Below are 18,026 nucleotides of genomic sequence, written 5' to 3'. Positions count from 1 at the left end.
ACTAGCAGTGAAATATCTGTTGATTTTCTCACATCGGAAATGTGAGGTTATTCTAAGAACAGAGACGAGGACCTTGACATTGAATCCTGTGGTGATTGACAGAATCTTAACCAGCCAGGGGGATCAGAAACAGTATTAATCCACCACACAAGCAACACGTATAGATTAAATCGCTATGTTGCAGCTTGCCATCAGGACACAAATCGCCTACAGGCAGCGTGTAAGCTCCCTGTGTTTGTATTGCCAGGGTCTTGGCTAAGTCTCCTGGCTTTGCTTGCAGGATTTGCTCTCCACATGGGTTGACATTTCCTCACATGAGCACCATGAGAGTGTTGTCAACAGTTTCTCTGATCCTCTCGATGCTGCAGCTTTGTTAACCAGTCACAGAAAACACAAGGGCTTGTACTGTTTCCAATCTTTCACGTACTTTCATGTGCTATCTTTTATAAGAAGCTGTATCAGACTGCTTTCTTAGGGCTCTACCATGAAAGCTGGCCGCCATAGCCCTGCTGTTCATTATTGCTGTGGAGCCTCCCTCCACTCCAGCTCCACTCTCTCTCTCTCTCTGTCTCAGGGTGCACTCACACTAGCAAAGTTGTCCCGTACCGTCCTGAAGCATGAAGTCGTTCTCCTGACTTCAGTGTGTTCACGTGCTTTCAGGTCGGAAAGTCTGAATGTTGTAACAACAGCACAAAAAAGTGTTGATGCTACGAAGAAGGTCTGTGGAATGTAAATGTTAAAAGTTATATTTGAGCAAAAAGTTGATGTGCAATACGTGAATTAATAAAAAATATGTTAACATTAACTAAATGTATTTTGCCCCTCATGATGACGATTCTGACGTCAAGTCAAGAAGTTGGACACCTGATTCTTTTCTGACTCTACGAGTTGTTGCTCCGACTTGAGCAGGCGTTCATGAGCATTTTACAACTCTGACACTCGTTTTTCCGATGTGTCTGACAACACATGAATGCAGCATGAGACTCAGACAACAGAAACATTAAATACATAAACACTAGAGTTTATCAGGTAACAACAGGAAACTGACAAATATAAATGTATAAAAATGAACATAAAACCATCATCAAAAGCAGAATAAAAGGGGCGCTGGTGACGCAGTGGTCAGTGCGCGCCCCATGTATGGAGGCTGTGGTCCTCCAAGCGGGCGGCCCGGGTTCGAATCCGACCTGTGGCTCCTTTCTCACATGTCATTCTCTACTCTTTCTTTCCCTGATTTCTCTCTCCACTGTCCTGTCTCTACAATAAGGGCACGTAAAGCCCAAAAACAAAAATCTTTAAAAGCAGAAAAAACTCATCAGGATCATCATTGGAGTTCAGAAGCTTGATGGCCTTAATCACAAAATAACTTTCAGCCTGTTGGACTTTACTAATCTGTATCTCCTGCCTGAGGGCAGAAGCTAAATGTCTGTCCTGAATCCAAATGCATTCAAGGTAGCTTTTTTTCCTTTTACTAAGTTGACACCAATGAATGTGAGAGTAGCTGCAGCAGCTCGAGCTTCACCTGACTGCATCAACATGGTGTGAAAGTACAGAGTGTACCGCGGCCTCCAACCGACAGGAAATGTTCTCACACTTAGTGAGAAAGTGCGGCTTGTTAACGACCACTATTTCCTCCTTATATTAATCAGACTTTCACTGTGTTTATTGAGAACTTGATAATAACTTAGAAACTGCACTAAGTTTTGCAGCCGTGGTCACTTGTAGTACGTTCAGTCCTTTGGTGTCCCCTCAGCGTGATGAATTGGCACCAGGTGAGGATAATCAAGTCCATGACAGCTGCCTACATGAGTGTGCGAGTGTGTGAATGCTGGAGAGCGATGTGAAGCCCATGAGTCACAGGAAGACTATTGCTGGGTTAAATAAATGGACTCTATGTCTTTTATCATTTGTTCACTAGAAAACATTGAAATGAAAAAAAAAAAGGGCTAAAAAGGTTCCTGTATTGCAGTGTCGCTCTGGTTTAAGGTTGAGGTGAATTTTACTATCCCCGAGGGGGGATTTGCTTAATGGGGTCGTATCTCACAGTGAGCACAAAGTAGAGGTCAGTACTCACACGTTGTGTATGTAGTAAATGTGCCTGAGCATTATCTGTGTGCCCTTCCTTGGATGTGCTGCTCTTAAAATGGGTTCAGGCACAGCCCCGTATTCTTCCTGCTACTGGGCGAGAGAAAGGGGGCACAGCTGATTCATGTTCATAGCTTTCAGTCACATGACCAGCATGTAGGAGTGCTCAGGAAACTAGTGTCCACCTTTGAAAACATTGTAGAACTGCGGAAAAAGGCTTTTTAAGTTTCCCCTCTCCTGTAAACGACGCATGTTGACTTGAAGTGAAACTGAGACATTAAGACAAACTCCCTCATACAGCACGAGACACAAAGAACAACCTGGGCTCGTCTCCTCGCCGGTTAGAGCTGTGGTACTCAGCCTGGTTGGACTAAAGAGCCACAGTGCAAAAAATTTCCTAAAAACAATTAGCATTTGAGAAGAGGTATAGTTATAGTTTATGAAGCAATGAAAGGCATTATCTACAGTACAGTGTACTAGCTATAATTTATTATTATTATCTTCCAAACACGAGTATAAATAAAGTCCATAACAGCAACAGACAGCAGATTTCTGGGCGGGGGTTATTGTACCTTATTTATACTTATTACTTTAATTTGCTCATCCTACTTCCTTTTAAGTCTCACACATACATACACCCCGTGTCCACCTGGCGTTCTTTCTGATGAGAAAAGCGCTGGCTGTGCGTTCGGTAGTGTAAAGCATGAAGCGTTTGTGGTCTGAGAAGAAAAGCGCTGCACGTCTGTCCTGTCTCCATGACAACAATCTGTTCACAACGGCCGACACTGCTCCGTTACTTTTTACTGCATGTTTTATATTTGAGATCGTTTTTTACCGGATCAGACACGGAGCGAGGAGGATGTGTTAAAATAAATATTTTATCAGACATTTTGAAAAGAGCGCCGGTGACGTCAACAGCACCTTTCTGAAAAGCTGAAAGATTTTCAACTTGAGCACAAAAAAAGGCGGAGCGCTTATAAAAAAAGACACAGAGCGCTGTGTTTTTCATCCAGGCGGCCGCCTGAGAACACTCTCCCTCCTCATTGAAAACAACTGAAGAAAGACGCTGGCCTACAGCTTGCGGAGTGGTGGACTGAGGGACGTGGGTCTGTACTTCGCAACATTCACCGCAGGCTGAGAACTCGACTACCGTACTGTAGCGAGCAGGAGTGCGAACTCCACGAAAAGAGTCCGTCATTTGGACACATTTAGTCTTTGGGGAAGACGACAATGAACAAAAAGGAGTCAAATGTAAACACTGCAGAAAAACTGTTTAGTTATTTTTTTATTTTTTTATTTATTTTTCTGCTGTTTGAGAGAAGTTCATTTCTACTTTAAAACTAAAATGTGTCGTTTTCATTTCAAGTGATGCTTTGATCTCAGTTTGAAATATTCAATAAATAACCACAAAATAGTTAATCAGATATGCAATTCTTTCATTACAAACATATCTCAGCTTTAATAGATGAACATATTTACAGTAGAGAACATGTCACTATGAGGGCAAAAAAACAAAAACAAAATAATCGTTCATTAATCGTAATCGAGGTAAAATGTTCAATTAATCGTGATATTGATTTATGTCATATGACAGCATCAGCAGCAATGAAGGCAAGAGACATCACACCTTCATCTGTCCATTAACAGAAGGGACTTACCAGCTGATCCCTCTCTTTCTCTTGCTCTCTCTCTCTCTCTCTCTCTCTCTCTTGCTCGCACGCGATTAGCAATAATATACAGATTTTAAAAAAGGATTATGTATTGTTTATGTGTCTCTAAAGAGATTGATCTTGACATCGTTGTCAAGGTTGAAATGCCATTTTGTAAATAAAATGTGTCAACCATTGTTCAAATGTCAAAGCATTCATGTGATCAATGTGAGGTCTAAACACTTCCTGTCTCGTTCCCTCTGCAGAGTCTGTGTATCAAGGATGGAGCTACCGGACAGCGTGGGGGACGAGGGGATGGAGATCGAGGGATCGGCCACTACAGCTGCCTTCATAAACACCAGCTCAGGTGTTGCCCCAAATGTCACCAACATGACATTTTTCCCCTACTACGCGCACTCTTTGTACGTCGCCACCGGCTACATCGTGGCCTACTTTTTCATCTTCCTGCTGTGCATGGTGGGCAACATCCTGGTGTGTCTGATCGTGCTGGAAAACCGGCATATGCGCACGGTCACCAACCTCTTCATCCTCAACCTGGCAATCAGCGACCTTCTGGTGGGCATCTTCTGCATCCCGACAACGCTGGTGGACAACCTGATCACAGGTAGGCGCCACAATGACGATCACCTCTGTGTGGCAAACTCACCATGAGATGTGATGAAAAGCAAATATCCTTAAAATAGTGCACTACAGTCACTGATTTACATCCCCCCCCCCCCGTCAACAATGGCTTTGTGGTCTAAGGTGATTAGCGACGGCAATGTGTTACAAGCTAGCACCGGCTACACATATACATACAACAAAACTAGCCTGAACTAACCTGAAGTGTGACAGAGAAGTCAAGAGATGACAGGTATGGAAAGGACTGATTCTCACACAGGGAAAACATAAGGTTAGGTCAGCTCACTTACACGCGGGTCTCCCGGGGCACCGGCGGCCTGATCGCACCGGACAGCTTTTAGAGTGACGAGCCCAAGCTTCCTGTATGAGTTCAGGTTTGTTTGTTGTAGTTGGATCACACAAGATACGGCTGGTTTCTAAACAAGTTCATGGGTCATCTGTTAGGTCCGACAGCTTCCAAGTTGGCGTCCATACGGGTCCTCCGTCAGCTGCCACTTCACCTGTCGTATTACGTCATTTAAAGCGACAGAGCCCCACTCTGAGTGCACCTCAGGAATGGTGCGTTCAAGACTATCGGACAAACCAGTAACCACAGCTTAAACCCATTCTCTATTCTCCCCATGAAAACCAGTCCAAAGTAATTAACAAAACAGACAGATAAGGATGAAGAAGAAGAACCTTACTGATTCCTAACAAATGTTTGTTTGTCATCAGTAGATAGCTGGCTACTTCTGTGCAGTCACCTCGTTAACATGAAATGATTTGCTGCATATCGGGGGAAGTGATTGAGGGGAGCAGATGGTTGGTGTTAATTGAGCCGTTGCTAGGTGTTCATGATACTGTGCAGACGATAAGGAAGCCTCGCCTCGTCCCTCATGGTCTTGTCGTTAATGGAATTGTTTTGGCTCCTTGCAGCTTAATTATTCATGCGCAGGATGTTTCTGTCAAAGCTTTCGTTTTGGACGTGTGGCTTGTACTGGTTTGCCGACAGCCTTGCAGACAAAACTCTTAAGTCTCAGGTGTCAGATTACATGGCTCTCACTACTTTTAACACAGCAGCGGGACTTTTATTTTGCTCATTCAACAGCTCATGCACATGTAACATGTAGCCTTCCAACTCGGGAGTGGGTATGTTTTGCTTGTTGATGTCTGTCACACTGCCAGTTCCTTGTCCACTATGTCAGCCTCTGTTTCTTGCTGTCTTTCTCCTTCAAATGCAGGATGATTATACTTCTCGGTTGGGTATGACTCACTTTGACTTCTTGACTGTAGAGGCCTCGGAAAGACTGTGAAGAGAGCTTTAGTATTTACTCATTTAAAAGTTACAGAGTCTCAGAGCTCCTCAAAACATGTGTGTGAAGTTTATTGTTCTAAATCCACTCTGATCCTGTATTTGATCATGTCTATAAACCCCTCTATTTCAGCCCTGCTCAGAACAGACTGTTTCTGTGTCTGTACCTTTAAATATGTAAATGAGCTGTGTTTGACCACGCCCCCTCTCTGGAAGGACTTGGGTGTACTCTGGCTTTCTCGCTCCATGTTCTATTGTTTACAGTGAGGCAAAGTAAGGCAGACTCAGAGGGCAGAACAAACACCTAGCTGTGGGAGTGTCACCCACCTGGGGGAGGGGCTACTGCCCTTTGTGATGTCATGAAGGGAAAATCTCCAAACGGCCTGTTTGAGCACATTTTCTGTAAAGTGGAGCAGGCAGAAGATGGAGAAGATGGACTTTTCTCATCATTTTGTAGACAGACTAGAGACACATATTAGAGTTAGAGAAAAAAGGAGAAGAGGATTTTGCATCACATGTACTCTAGTCTATGGTGGGAGATGTGTTTTTGTTTACCCGTACAGTAAATGCTCTTCCATTAGCTCCCCTAAATATTTATGAAGCTAAACAAGCCCACACAAACACAATATTGTCTTTCACCATTCATCAAGTATGAGCGAGTCAGGCAGAGGCGTTTATCCAACATCAAGGCTGAACTATCTGCATTAGAGAGCATTCATTTACATTTAAAATCTGTAGATGTATGCGCCATCTGCTCAAACAAAAGCCCTTTGAGTTAGGCGATAAGGCCGTCAGCTGCTTGTCAGACAGTTAAAAGGCGAGCAGGCAGACAGGGAAATACATAACATGTATTTTTCTACTGGGGAAATAATGACAGCTGATCAATGGTGGATGTGTCAGCCAGCTATATGCCTCTGAGTCTAAAGCCACTGAAGTTGACTTTGCAGACTTTCTTGACGTTCCAGTTCCTTGTGAAGCTGCCAGGCAGGAAATGGTCTACCAACTTTCCACTGGAAGAAATCAAAGCCGCCATATGCCATATGCCGGGACGTCTTTGATGTAGAGTTTTTTAAACCCCGTCATAGACATGTTACCCCTCTTTTACTCTCTCTTTTTTGTACAATAAATTGCTCTCTTGATGACAGAACCTTTCCAGAAACAATGTACAATGCTCACATCTGTCCACATCTGAAAAAAGATAGGGATAAAAACCTCAATTCCTATCGCCCTCGTACTGCTGGAAATCTCTATAAGATCGAGTCCACCAATTGCCTAGAATATTGTGTAGCACATTAGACTACATTGTCGGCCTGTACGCAGAAGACGTTGTACTCTTCTTGATTTGATAAAGAACTTTGGAAATCTCTCTGGGTTCATTATCAATTTGTTTGCCTCTCTCTGATGGCCTCGACTCTAACATTCATGACAATCTAACCTTTAGGAAGGCTAATTTTACATATCTTGCAATTCAAATTGATAGAAGCCCAAAGCTTATTTTTTAAACTTAAAGGAACAATATGTAACTCTGACACCTAGTGTTTAAAATGGGTACTGCAGTCTAAATTCTAAACATTGTAGAGAGCTTTCTCTCTCCCCCCACCCCTCCTTTCTAGAGTGTTAATGCAGGTTACCATGTGGTGGACACTGAAGCTTCAGTGTTTATCCAGCTCTGCATGGGTCTGTAAACCTTTGTGTTCTAACCTCTCTCCATTTTTCAAAAGCATCTCCAATATTGATCCTAGTTTGAGCACGTTTCTGCTCGTGGAGCTTATTAGAAACATGCAGAGGCTTTTTAGGTCGGGTACAATCACTTCTATCTGAACCACTTCTCTTGCCCGCTTCCATCGCTGCAACACCTGTTGGTTTGATCTGATAACTGCTCTCATATCTGGCAAACCGAGGGGCGTCCAAAACGGCCGTGTGGGGTTGTCTTAAAACCACATACCTTCTCTGGTCCAAACAAATCCAGATCATTCAAGACCAGTTTCCTTAATGTCTGATCATATAGTAAGATCACTTTATCATTTCACTCACTACACATCTCTCTGATTGGGCCTTTCATTATTTACATTTAGTTATCTAAACCCTATGATAGAAAAATAGAAACTCCTCCCTCTTTCTCTTATAGGTCGTGGTAATATAATAAAGACGACTGTACTCCTTAAATTAATCTTTGCTTTTTTAAAATATATTCCATTTCCTTCATGTCTTCCTTCTTCCATTACAATAACCTTTAACCCAACCAACAGAAGATGGACTGTGCTTTTCTGTTTTCCTACATTAATATTGGTCCTGCATTGCCAGAGCATCGATTTTCTGGAACCAGGTTCCAGCGTTGGCAGAACAGAAGAACACCATCTTTGCCAGCTGGCCATCACTGCACACTAAGAAATAAGGGTATCACTTTTGTACCTATAGGTACATTTTTCAGAAAAGTACCCTGTAAGGTACAGAAATGGTCCTTCAAGTGATAATTGTGGACCTTTGTTTCGTTTTAAAGGTACAAAGTCATTGCTGACAGCAAAGGGTACATAATTGTACTTCTATCAAGCATAAGGTACAGAAAAACCCGAAGGTTTCACTCTCATATCATTACTTCAAAAGGCCAGCAGGGGCACTGTTCCAGCCTTGGTTCCCCGTAGGTTTCCCGGGCTTTACTCAACAGTAACATTTGATGTAGCCTACATTTTGTACACTACAAGTGGTGATTAGTTTTCCTACTTTGTCAACCTTGTCTACAAATACCTCGTTCAAAAAATAATTGAAGCTGGACTAAAAAATAATGAAGAAGACGCAAGAAACTTCAGAGGTAAGTAACTAGACCTTTAACTTTTTAAAATTTTACTGTTAACATAAAATAGCTTGATGTCTTTGACAAGGCTAACTCAGGCTATTTTAAATGAATTAACTTGAACTAAACATCTAAACTAAAAAACTAAACATAATGTGCTGGTACATCAAGCACATTATGGCTTGTTGCTAGAATAGCTATTTCAGACTGATGTTGTCCTTTTAGTTAAATAACTTTTTTGACATGTGTTTTATACATACACTGTAAATATTACTGGACAAACCCTGAACCGTCTGTTACATAGGCAGAAAATGAGTCCAATCGACAGCCGCATCCATATTGGATTTGCAGTCTCAACCTAACTTCGGATCAACCTAGCAACAGCAGTAAGGCGGGACCGGCGGGACTTAACTCCGCCCATTCAGCTCGACGTTAGCAGTCCACTTGACAGCATAGCTGACGGCTAGGCTGCTATCATCCCCTATTCCTGCTCGTCCTGAGAAAACTCTACAAACAGTAAGTTAACATTTAACTTTTCTACAACACAGTTAAAACGAATTATATTCCACCCAAATATTTAATTAAAGTCTTAAAACTACACTTTTTTAAATATACAATTATGGTTATTAGTTATTTGTCAGAGCAGTTAGACTTTGTCAGTGTTAGCAGAGAAATACATTAACAAAGTTTTATCCATAAACTGTAAATAAATATGAGACATCCAGAAGAAATCAATATTACAAAGCATACAGTTCATGTTACTGTTCTGACAAAAAGAGGAATGTCTGTGTCTTATATTTACTGATGTCAACAGCGATGACGGTGATGACAATTGAAAAATAATTATTTAGTATTTATTATAAGACATTTGTTTTCTATAGAACCTGTGAAGTCATGGAGTCTGTGGACAGTGTCAGCTTCACACCAAAAACTAAGCATTAGAAAAAATAGTGTTTAAGACTGGCACCTATTAAGATGAGTTGCAGCTACCTTGTTCAATATTATTCCTGCAGATGTGGCTCATAACAAAAAAACAGCCTGAGCTGTCACATGTAGTTAACTGTACATTTTGTCTTGTCTGAGGCATTAATTGAACACCTTTGTATTTCTCCTATAGACACAGTGTGGATTATTGGTGACTTGTCCGTCGAGGTGCCCAGAGAGCTGCAGAGACAGAGGAAGAAACCTGAGCTTCAACAACATCTGTATTTGTTGGTTCTTCTGGGGTGGACTTCGGTTGCTTCTCTTCAACAACTCGCTGTGAGGGAGGTCTCCCCCGGATGGCCTGAGTGATGACACCCACAGGCTGAGAGCTGGAGCTGAGGCGTGTTTTAAGCCTCTTGACAAACCGTTACACCGCGCCCACCTGTCAAGCTGGTCAGCTACACGCCTTATTGTGAATAACTCTTATCCTTCATCAAATCAAAACTGATGAGTCATCAAAACATTCACCCCCCATACAGTGTGTGACATGAGCTAATCACACCTATTTGTTTGTTTTGTACCAAGCTGTAAACATGTTCATCTCTGCTGTAAAAACAGATTTTTTTTAATGTGGTTTTTCAGATTAAATAAATATTTCTATATAAATGCACTCCTTTATGTCTACTTATGAGTATACATTTCAGATTTTAAAAGGACAAGACTAAAATGTGCATTAATGCTCAACTCAATAGCTAAGGGAAGGAAGTCTACTTTTACACAACTTCTTATTTCGACATTTTTTTTTACCAAATACTAATGTAGTTCATTTCTGAAAGTGGGATGGAACAGAGTCATTGCAAAAATATGCCCTTAAACACAGCCCCATTCTTAAATCAAGATACATGGAGAGTAAATAAGATCAATAACTTGTGAATAAAAACACAGTTAAAAATGATTTAGAAATGTAGTCTTCCCAGATCAATATCACATAATATCAACTTCTCCCATCTAAACTGGACAAAGGGGTTTAAAATGGGAAGAAAATGGTTTGATTGCAAGTTGTTTGGAGGAGATCTAGTTTTATTTGAACAGCATGAATAAAGTCTTCCAAGGTGCAAACCCTCCTCCTCCTGCTGAAGCTTGTGGAGCTCCTTGATGTACTGCTGTCTTATCTGCTGGCCATCTTTTCTCACCAGAACTTCGACTGTTGAAATGTCATTCTGAAGAAGCTCGAGCATGTGATATGGATCCAGGAGAACATGGACTTTTAGTGAGAGGTCTTCAGGGTGACAAAGAAAGAGAGAAAATATCAGTTATTCATTAAATCATTTTTTTGTTCTCATCTATTTTTCTGTATTCATCTGTGTGTAAGATTACATTTATAAATTCAACAGTGTACTACCCAGACAACAAAGGTACAGTATTCAGGTAATCAACATCTATTCAAAGTTAAGAAGATAAACCTTATTGTAATCATGCTATTTTCAGCTCTCTCACTCACACAATGATATTCCACATCAAATTGTCTCAGATTTTGTGAGGAAAAATTAAGCAGTTTATTGTGGATAGTACTTCATCTTAACATGAAACAAATACAACCTGAATTATTTAAATCATTAACAGGTCCCAACTCTCTGTGCTTTAGTACAGAACATACAGTAACTCATTTATTATTAACATGAGCTCAGTACATGGCTGTATTCTTCAAACTATTTCTTATACTTTATATCTATGTGCTTTAAATCTTATTTTCATTCCATATGTTATTTATATTTTATATTTCTACTGCTATATTCTGTGTATGAGTTCAGTGAAAATTAATATGGTTATTAATATAGTTCTTAATGGTTACAGATGCTCTTACAAAGTGCATTTTTTTAAATTTGGTAACAGTTTGTACAAATCTTAAGACACTACATCAACCATGTAACTTTAATGTCATCCTCTATAACCTACACAGCACATTAGGTTCAGTTGAGTTTATGTTACTGACGGATAATTACTACACAAAGTTTGTTTTTTAATGTCCACATTTAGGTGGAGTATAACATTCATCATAACGTCAGATAAACATATTTACAGTCTGTGGTTAACCACCGAGATGAACCTTTAGCTTCTAACATCACACAAACTCATTTTCAACATCTTAACAACAAACATTTCTAAACCATTGACCATAAATAATGAGCTACACAGATAGCCGACTGGTTTACAAGGTAACGCTAAACAAGCTAGGTCCGTAAATATAAATACCGACACTGAGTAAGCAGTAACTATAACACTACTATATCACTTACCGAAGAAAACTGAAGCATCAACTTCTTGGATGGTCTGTTAACCGCACAGCAAGCCATGTATGTTGTCAGATATGTGTTAAACTAACTCTCCAAACGAAGTAAAAAAGAGAAGAAATCAGACGGATCAAACTGTTAGCCTCCTGACCTGCTGACCGCGCAGAGCTGTCAATCAAATCTGACACAACCAAATATGGGCATAGCCGTTTTCCTTAATAGAATAAAATCCGATGAGTTATAAAAAAAATCCCCCCCCCCCCCCCACAGTGTGAGGAGAAGGGGCCGTCAACTTATCAGATATATCTCGTTTTTTGAACCAGGTTGTAAACATGTTGATTCCTGTGGTAAAAACAGGTTTTTTTGGCTGTGGGCTTATGGCACTTCCGGCGCTTCTGCAGCCAGCCTCAAGCAGAACCTCGAGGAACTGCAGTTTTTTGTACTTCCGCATAGGCTTCATTTTTCGAGACCGGAGGTTGCCCCTTGGCAATACTATACCTCCCACAGCCGTTATTTTTTCTAAACATACAAGTCAAGCAGAAGCAGTTAGCAGAATAGAATATGTACACAGTTTTCATCGTTAGTCTCTATTTTATGTGATTTATTTTAATGATTCATAGATTTTTCTCTAAATGCCCTCTTTCTTCTTCGAGGTCCTTTTTTTCCTGACGGCTTTTTTTATGCACTCGCGGATAGTGATGGGAAAAGCAGTTCTTTTCAGTGTACTGAATCAGTAGAATCACTTCAGTAAAGTGATTTGTTCAAAAGATTCGTTCACTGAATCGTTCAGTAATTCTCACCAGCTCTGTCTGTGAATCAGAATTTAATAAGCTGAAACACGGCCGAACGTTTAGTTCTGCTCGCGATCGTACTGAGAACAGCCGGTGGTGAATAATAAACCAATGAGCTGAGAATTTAGTTGTATAAAGCTACAGTTTGCAAACTGAAAGCTGCTAAAACAATCACATTTATTTTCCCCGACCGTTCTGTTCAGTACACAAATCACTCACTGACTGACTGACTGACTGAGAGGAAGAGAGTGACTCGGAGGCGGAGCTCTCCGAGCAGAGAACTCTAGTAGATGTTAAAACAGTCAGCTGAGTGAAATTAAGTTGGATATAAAAGCCGTTTGTAAACTGACGGCAGCTATAAAAAGCACAAACATTTTCGTGACACCTAAATGTTAAATAATATATTTTCTACTTCCTCAATTTTGGAGACATGAGAGGGAGAAGTAGGGGCGGGCTTTAGCAACACAGAGCTCCCGACCGACTCCGTCCTGTTGGTTCAGTCAGTAGTATCACTGACATGAAAGGAGAGGGAGGGCGGGTTTTGAGCGACTCTTACGGTCTAGAGAAAGAGACACGAGACGGGAGAGAGGAGAGCGCAACTGAAGTTGAGAAATGAACGACTCTTTTCAGTAAGTGATTCAGTTCAGTTCGTTCACCCAGATGATTCGTTCGTTTTGAACGAATCGATCACGAACTATACATCACTACTCGCGGAGCCCCTGCGGACTCGCGAGGGGCGACCCCTTTTATTTCTTCCTCCACAGCCCGACTCCGCTGTGAAACGTCCTTGTGGTAAGTTGTGTTTTAGTCATTGCTAAGTCGCTTTTAAAACATTATTAACTCAATTAAAGACGTTCAAGCAGTTATATTACTTTAGCGGTTAATTCGTTTTGTAGTCTGATGAGTATGGACGGAGTCTGCTCTCCGTTTCTATGGTTACCGCCATTTCTGTTAGTTTAAAATCAAATTTTGGCTCCGTAGTCTTTATGTTCACACATGTTATGTAACGCTGATTTTCGATGAAAGGTCCGTGACTTGTTGACATGTGAGCGGACAAATGCGGTGTATTTTGGCATCGCTTGGGGATTATAGTATCATGGCAGACACTAATAATGGTTTAGCTAGCTAGCTAGAGTTACAGATAAGGTACACTCTGCAATTCCCAATTTGCCCCCTCACTTTTGGCCACAAGTACCTATGTGTGATGCATTTATTGACCTATATTTGGATTGAAATTTTGCTGAGCTCACCCGCGCATTTGTGTGTCTTTTATGTATCTCAGAAAATGAAGTGGACTGAAAAACAGGACTCCCTGAAGCCATGGTCGGAAACCTGTTTAAGATTCTTCTTAAAGCCAGTGAAATACAGTTTACCAATACATGGAGGATGAGACCATGGGAGCTTCAATTTCAGCCTGTCACTGATCCAAGGCAAGTGCATCATTTTGAGGCATTAAAAGTGCTAAATATCAGCTTTCCAAGTTTATTGTTTGCATATAAGTTTATATTGTGGCTGCCCGCTGTTTAAAGGGATACTTCACCCGTTGAAACATGAGTCTGATTTGAAATTGGGTCATATATGTAGCAGAAATGTGAAATAGTTGGTGCCTTCTTGACCGAGAAAAGGCAGAAAGTGTCTTTTTGGCTCATGTGGAAATTAATTTCACAGACAAATTCTAGTGACTACGAGTTAGGCCCGTGTCCACCCATAGCATTTCTTCTGGGCAGAAAAGCGCTGGCTGTGCGCTCGGGAGTGTCTGCATGAGGCGTTTGTGCAGAGAAGAAAAGCGCTGCACGTCCGTCCGCTCAAGTTGAAAATCTTTCAACTTTTCTCAAAGGTGCTGTTGACATAATCGGAGCTCTTTTCAAAATGTATGATATTCCCTGTAATATAGCGACCTACGGATCGGATCTTGTACTCCCACCTTCCTCGCTCCATGTCTGCTGGGGTAAAAAACGATCTCAAATATGAAACGTGCATTAAAAAGTAACGGAGCAGTGTCGGTCATACAGCGGCTGTTGACAGGTTTCTAATTATACAAAGTTTAATGCAATTGGGTGAAGTATCTCTTTAACAACCCATTATATAAAAAACTGATTTAATCATGTTTTATTACAGTGGTGTGCCGACTTGTAACCTGTGTTGTGACATTTAATTTCATCCTCTCCCATAGATGTCCAGATGAGGCCTGATGTCACAAAGTTAATGAATGTGATCAACAAATCCCCATTCTTAAAGACACATGATAGTGAGTATCATTGAAACATATGCATGTTACTACAGGGGAGTGTTATCAAATCTATGATTTTAATGAAATACAAGGCGCCTCAAGTTTTGTCAATAAAAGCGAGCAAAATAACCATTTCTTAAATTTGAGGTTATATAATCTTTACAGATAACTGTATTGAGGTTTAAAAGCATTGTATCAGCTAAATTTCTTAATGAATATATTCTTGTTTTGTTTTCTGTATTGCAGGAATACTTTTGGACTGGGTTTTTCCTCGTCATCCCTCTTCAGAGAAACAATTGAACACCACATAATTGTGCAAGAGGTAGGCATCCAGATTGTTTTATAGTACTGACTGATAGACGTCAAATAAATACATGCACAGAAAAAGGTTGCTTGCTAGATATTTTCTGCTTGTTCTTTCATTAAGTTATGAATAAAGAATACACAGTGTTCCTGTTATGCCCCACCTATCTGTGTGGGTTGAATTTTCAGTATACAAATTCTGTTGTATACAGATAACAAAAACTGAAATATTAATTTGTAATTTAAAGTTTTGTTTCATGTATAAATTAAACAAAAAAATAATGTTAAATATTTTAAAAAATATATATTTAAATAAATATATATATTTTAATAAATCACTGAAAATACATACTTTGTTGCTGCAAAAAAAAAAAATCCAACTTCAGGACTAATCACTAGCAATTGCAAGTACATTAGCAGCTGTAACATACAATTTGCATTTTTAGTGCCAGCAAATTTAGGTTTGACAAAGTAATTTAGTGATTGGTTACAAGTCATGTGTTCTTATTTTTTCATGTTTTTCTTTTATAAAGGGCGAACCGTCTACACTCTATCCAACCCTACAGCTGATGGACATGAGGAACAACAAGAGGGTTCCGTGTGGTCAAAAAAGACGGAGTAGGCATGTGTTGGTACACACTTCTTGATGAGGCCTTCATGACAGCCTTCAGTATGTTTTAACATTAGGTTTGGTGTTTAAGTTCTAAAGGAATTCCAAATGCATTCCACCTGTTAATATATTATTTAAATATCTATACAGGATTCATATCTGATATATAGGTTATGAAGTTGCATTTTTTCAATGTTTTTTACTGTATACCTAAAATTTGTCATGCTTATTGTTTAAATGTACGAAGTATACACTGGTCGCGTATTTAGCATTTAAAACAGTTTAATGAACGGCTCAATAACTGAGAGAATTGTATCTTACCTTGGATTTGAGTTGTACATTTGTATTTTTTTAGGTAAGGTTTTACTCAGAAAGTTATGGTGTGTTTGTTGGATTAGTGAATGGCTACTTAGACTGCTTTTTGTCGTGTGCTGGAACTTTATATAATTTCTATCAGAACAACACATGAATTAAAATGCACTGTAAAGGGGTTGGTTAACATGTAAAAGATGGATTTTTCCAAGATGTTAACTAATTATTTCAATAAATGTTGCTGAATAACTGTAAATGTCTTGTATTAATTTAAGGGTATGTTTTTGCCACATAAAGGTACAAAATAGCTTGTCGTTCCAGCTGTACCTCAGTAGGTACCAATTATGTACCTTTTCAAATGGTACATTTTTGTACCATTTGAAAAGGTACATTTTAGTCACTAGGGGTCCAGAAATGTTATTTTAGAGGTACAGACAGGAAAGTACAAAAATGTACCATGTTCAGAGGTACAGTGTTGTACCCTACTAAGGTACTGCTGGAGCGACAAAGCATTTGTACCTTTTTAGGACCATTCCTGTTCCTTGATTTCTTAGTGTGTGGAGTGCAATAACTCTCCAACGTCCACTTTATTTATTTTAATTACTATTCAAGACACACAAACGGAAACATCAAAAAAACAGAGAGAAATCCACAGCTGGACTGAAAAACAGGCTCTTCAATCATACTGAGCCTGTGTGCATTGAATAAATAAAGTGCTGTGCAGTTAAAAAAATAGTTACAACAACAAAAATATTTAGAAATACAATCTAAAATTGTAATCTGAAAACCAGTATAACCCCCCCCCCACACACACAAGAAAATACACAGCACAGTGAGGCAGCAAGCTGTTTCAATGGCTGCAGGGATAAAAGAAGCACATCATGTTTTGATTTCCTGCAGCTGAGCTTGCTGCACACTGATCACCTCGCTTGCTTCTTTGCTCGCCTCTTTACTGGAAACCAAACTACATGGTGGCAGTATGTGAGGACAGGATCTATAAAACACAGATACAACAAAGTCTTTAGGACACCATGAACATCTTTTAGAAAATACAGTCAGTGCTGCACCGATGTAGTTCAAACTGAGACAGATATTGACAACGTTTCCCAAGTTTTAACATTCAGGAAAACTCTTCAATGGCGGTGAACTAACACCGGGCTGTGACCTATGAAAATCAATGATCATGTCTGTAGTTTTAGGTTTAAGGATGTACTTTTAATAGCAATGCACAGTCGTGAAGAAGTGGAGTCAAGAGAGCATTTTCACAGTCTTTAAGGGTAACTCCCAATTTCTACATAACTCAGTCAGCGCCATGCACTACGCTGTAGTTTGCTGCCACTCTAGTCAATCATTGTGTTTCCACAGCTGGCGCATTGGTTTGTCTCAGTATCGTGACACCAGAAACGCGCCGATTGGGGGTAAGACATACAGTAGGTGTTATGCTAATTTTTTTTTTTTCAATGATATAAAGTTTTTAAAAAGTTAGATAAAAAAAAAAATTCTATGGTTTTAAATGGGGGAGGAATGTAATCAATGATAGGAATAAGAAGGGTTCCTCTTAGTCTGCTTTATCTTTTCTGTTTTGTAACTTACTTTTGGTTTTCATTGGGGTAAATAAAGAATAGGTTTAAGCTGTGTTGAATGGGGAAGTACAATGGTTTTCCTGAGTAGCACACAGAGTGTGGGCTGTGCCTCCTTTAAATGACAAAACATGTGAAATGTTGGCACCAGAAATAGATGTGGGGGCCAAGAGGGGCCATGTGGTAGGGTAGGTAGTATCGGCAATGTCAATACCTGGAGCTCGTCTGTTGAAGATAGCGATACTGTTTGGGCTGTGATGGCCATGTGGTAAAGTTGGTAAGATATAGAAGCTCTGAGTGTGGGTATGGGACGCCAGAGTTAACTGTCCAGCCTCCCAGAGGTGTTTGGGACTAATTGGGCAATACACCTGTGGAGGGAGGCTCACACTTGACGTCCTCAATGCTTTGTCACTATCTGGAGCCCACTTCAACAGAGCCTGAGTCTGTTGAAGTAGACAGTGCTGTTTGGGCTGTGATGACACTCCCACTTGACAACCCCGGTGATGTCCTGTCTCTGGCTGCCTATC

The 18,026-nt window shown here is 40.2% G+C and overlaps 1 protein-coding gene and 1 long non-coding RNA gene across 3 annotated transcripts in view; both read left to right on the top strand.

The window, feature by feature from the left end:
• Positions 1 to 3,925: 3,925 nt before the first annotated feature.
• npffr1l2 (neuropeptide FF receptor 1 like 2) overlaps positions 3,926 to 18,026 on the top strand; it is a 29,555-nt gene continuing 15,454 nt past the window's right edge. Inside the window, exon 1 of the mRNA XM_020636374.2 lies at positions 3,926 to 4,359. Within this exon, the coding sequence (XP_020492030.1) occupies positions 4,017 to 4,359 (343 nt within the window). The 5' untranslated portion in view covers positions 3,926 to 4,016. The remainder of the gene's footprint in view (positions 4,360 to 18,026) is intronic.
• Positions 13,122 to 16,175, top strand: LOC109985946 (uncharacterized). 2 transcript variants are annotated; one of them, XR_002278045.2, is made up of 5 exons: positions 13,122 to 13,256; positions 13,747 to 13,894; positions 14,638 to 14,712; positions 14,941 to 15,016; positions 15,531 to 16,175. It is a non-coding gene; the product is annotated as an uncharacterized lncRNA (long non-coding RNA). The 2 variants fall into 2 exon arrangements; XR_010667620.1 differs by lacking the exon at positions 13,122 to 13,256 and adding an exon at positions 13,589 to 13,610.

This window comes from Labrus bergylta, chromosome 2 (assembly GCF_963930695.1).
Source record: "Labrus bergylta chromosome 2, fLabBer1.1, whole genome shotgun sequence".
NCBI lineage: Eukaryota > Metazoa > Chordata > Actinopteri > Labriformes > Labridae > Labrus > Labrus bergylta.
Note: the sequence above shows the minus strand (reverse complement) of the source record. Positions and strands in the feature narration are given on the sequence as shown.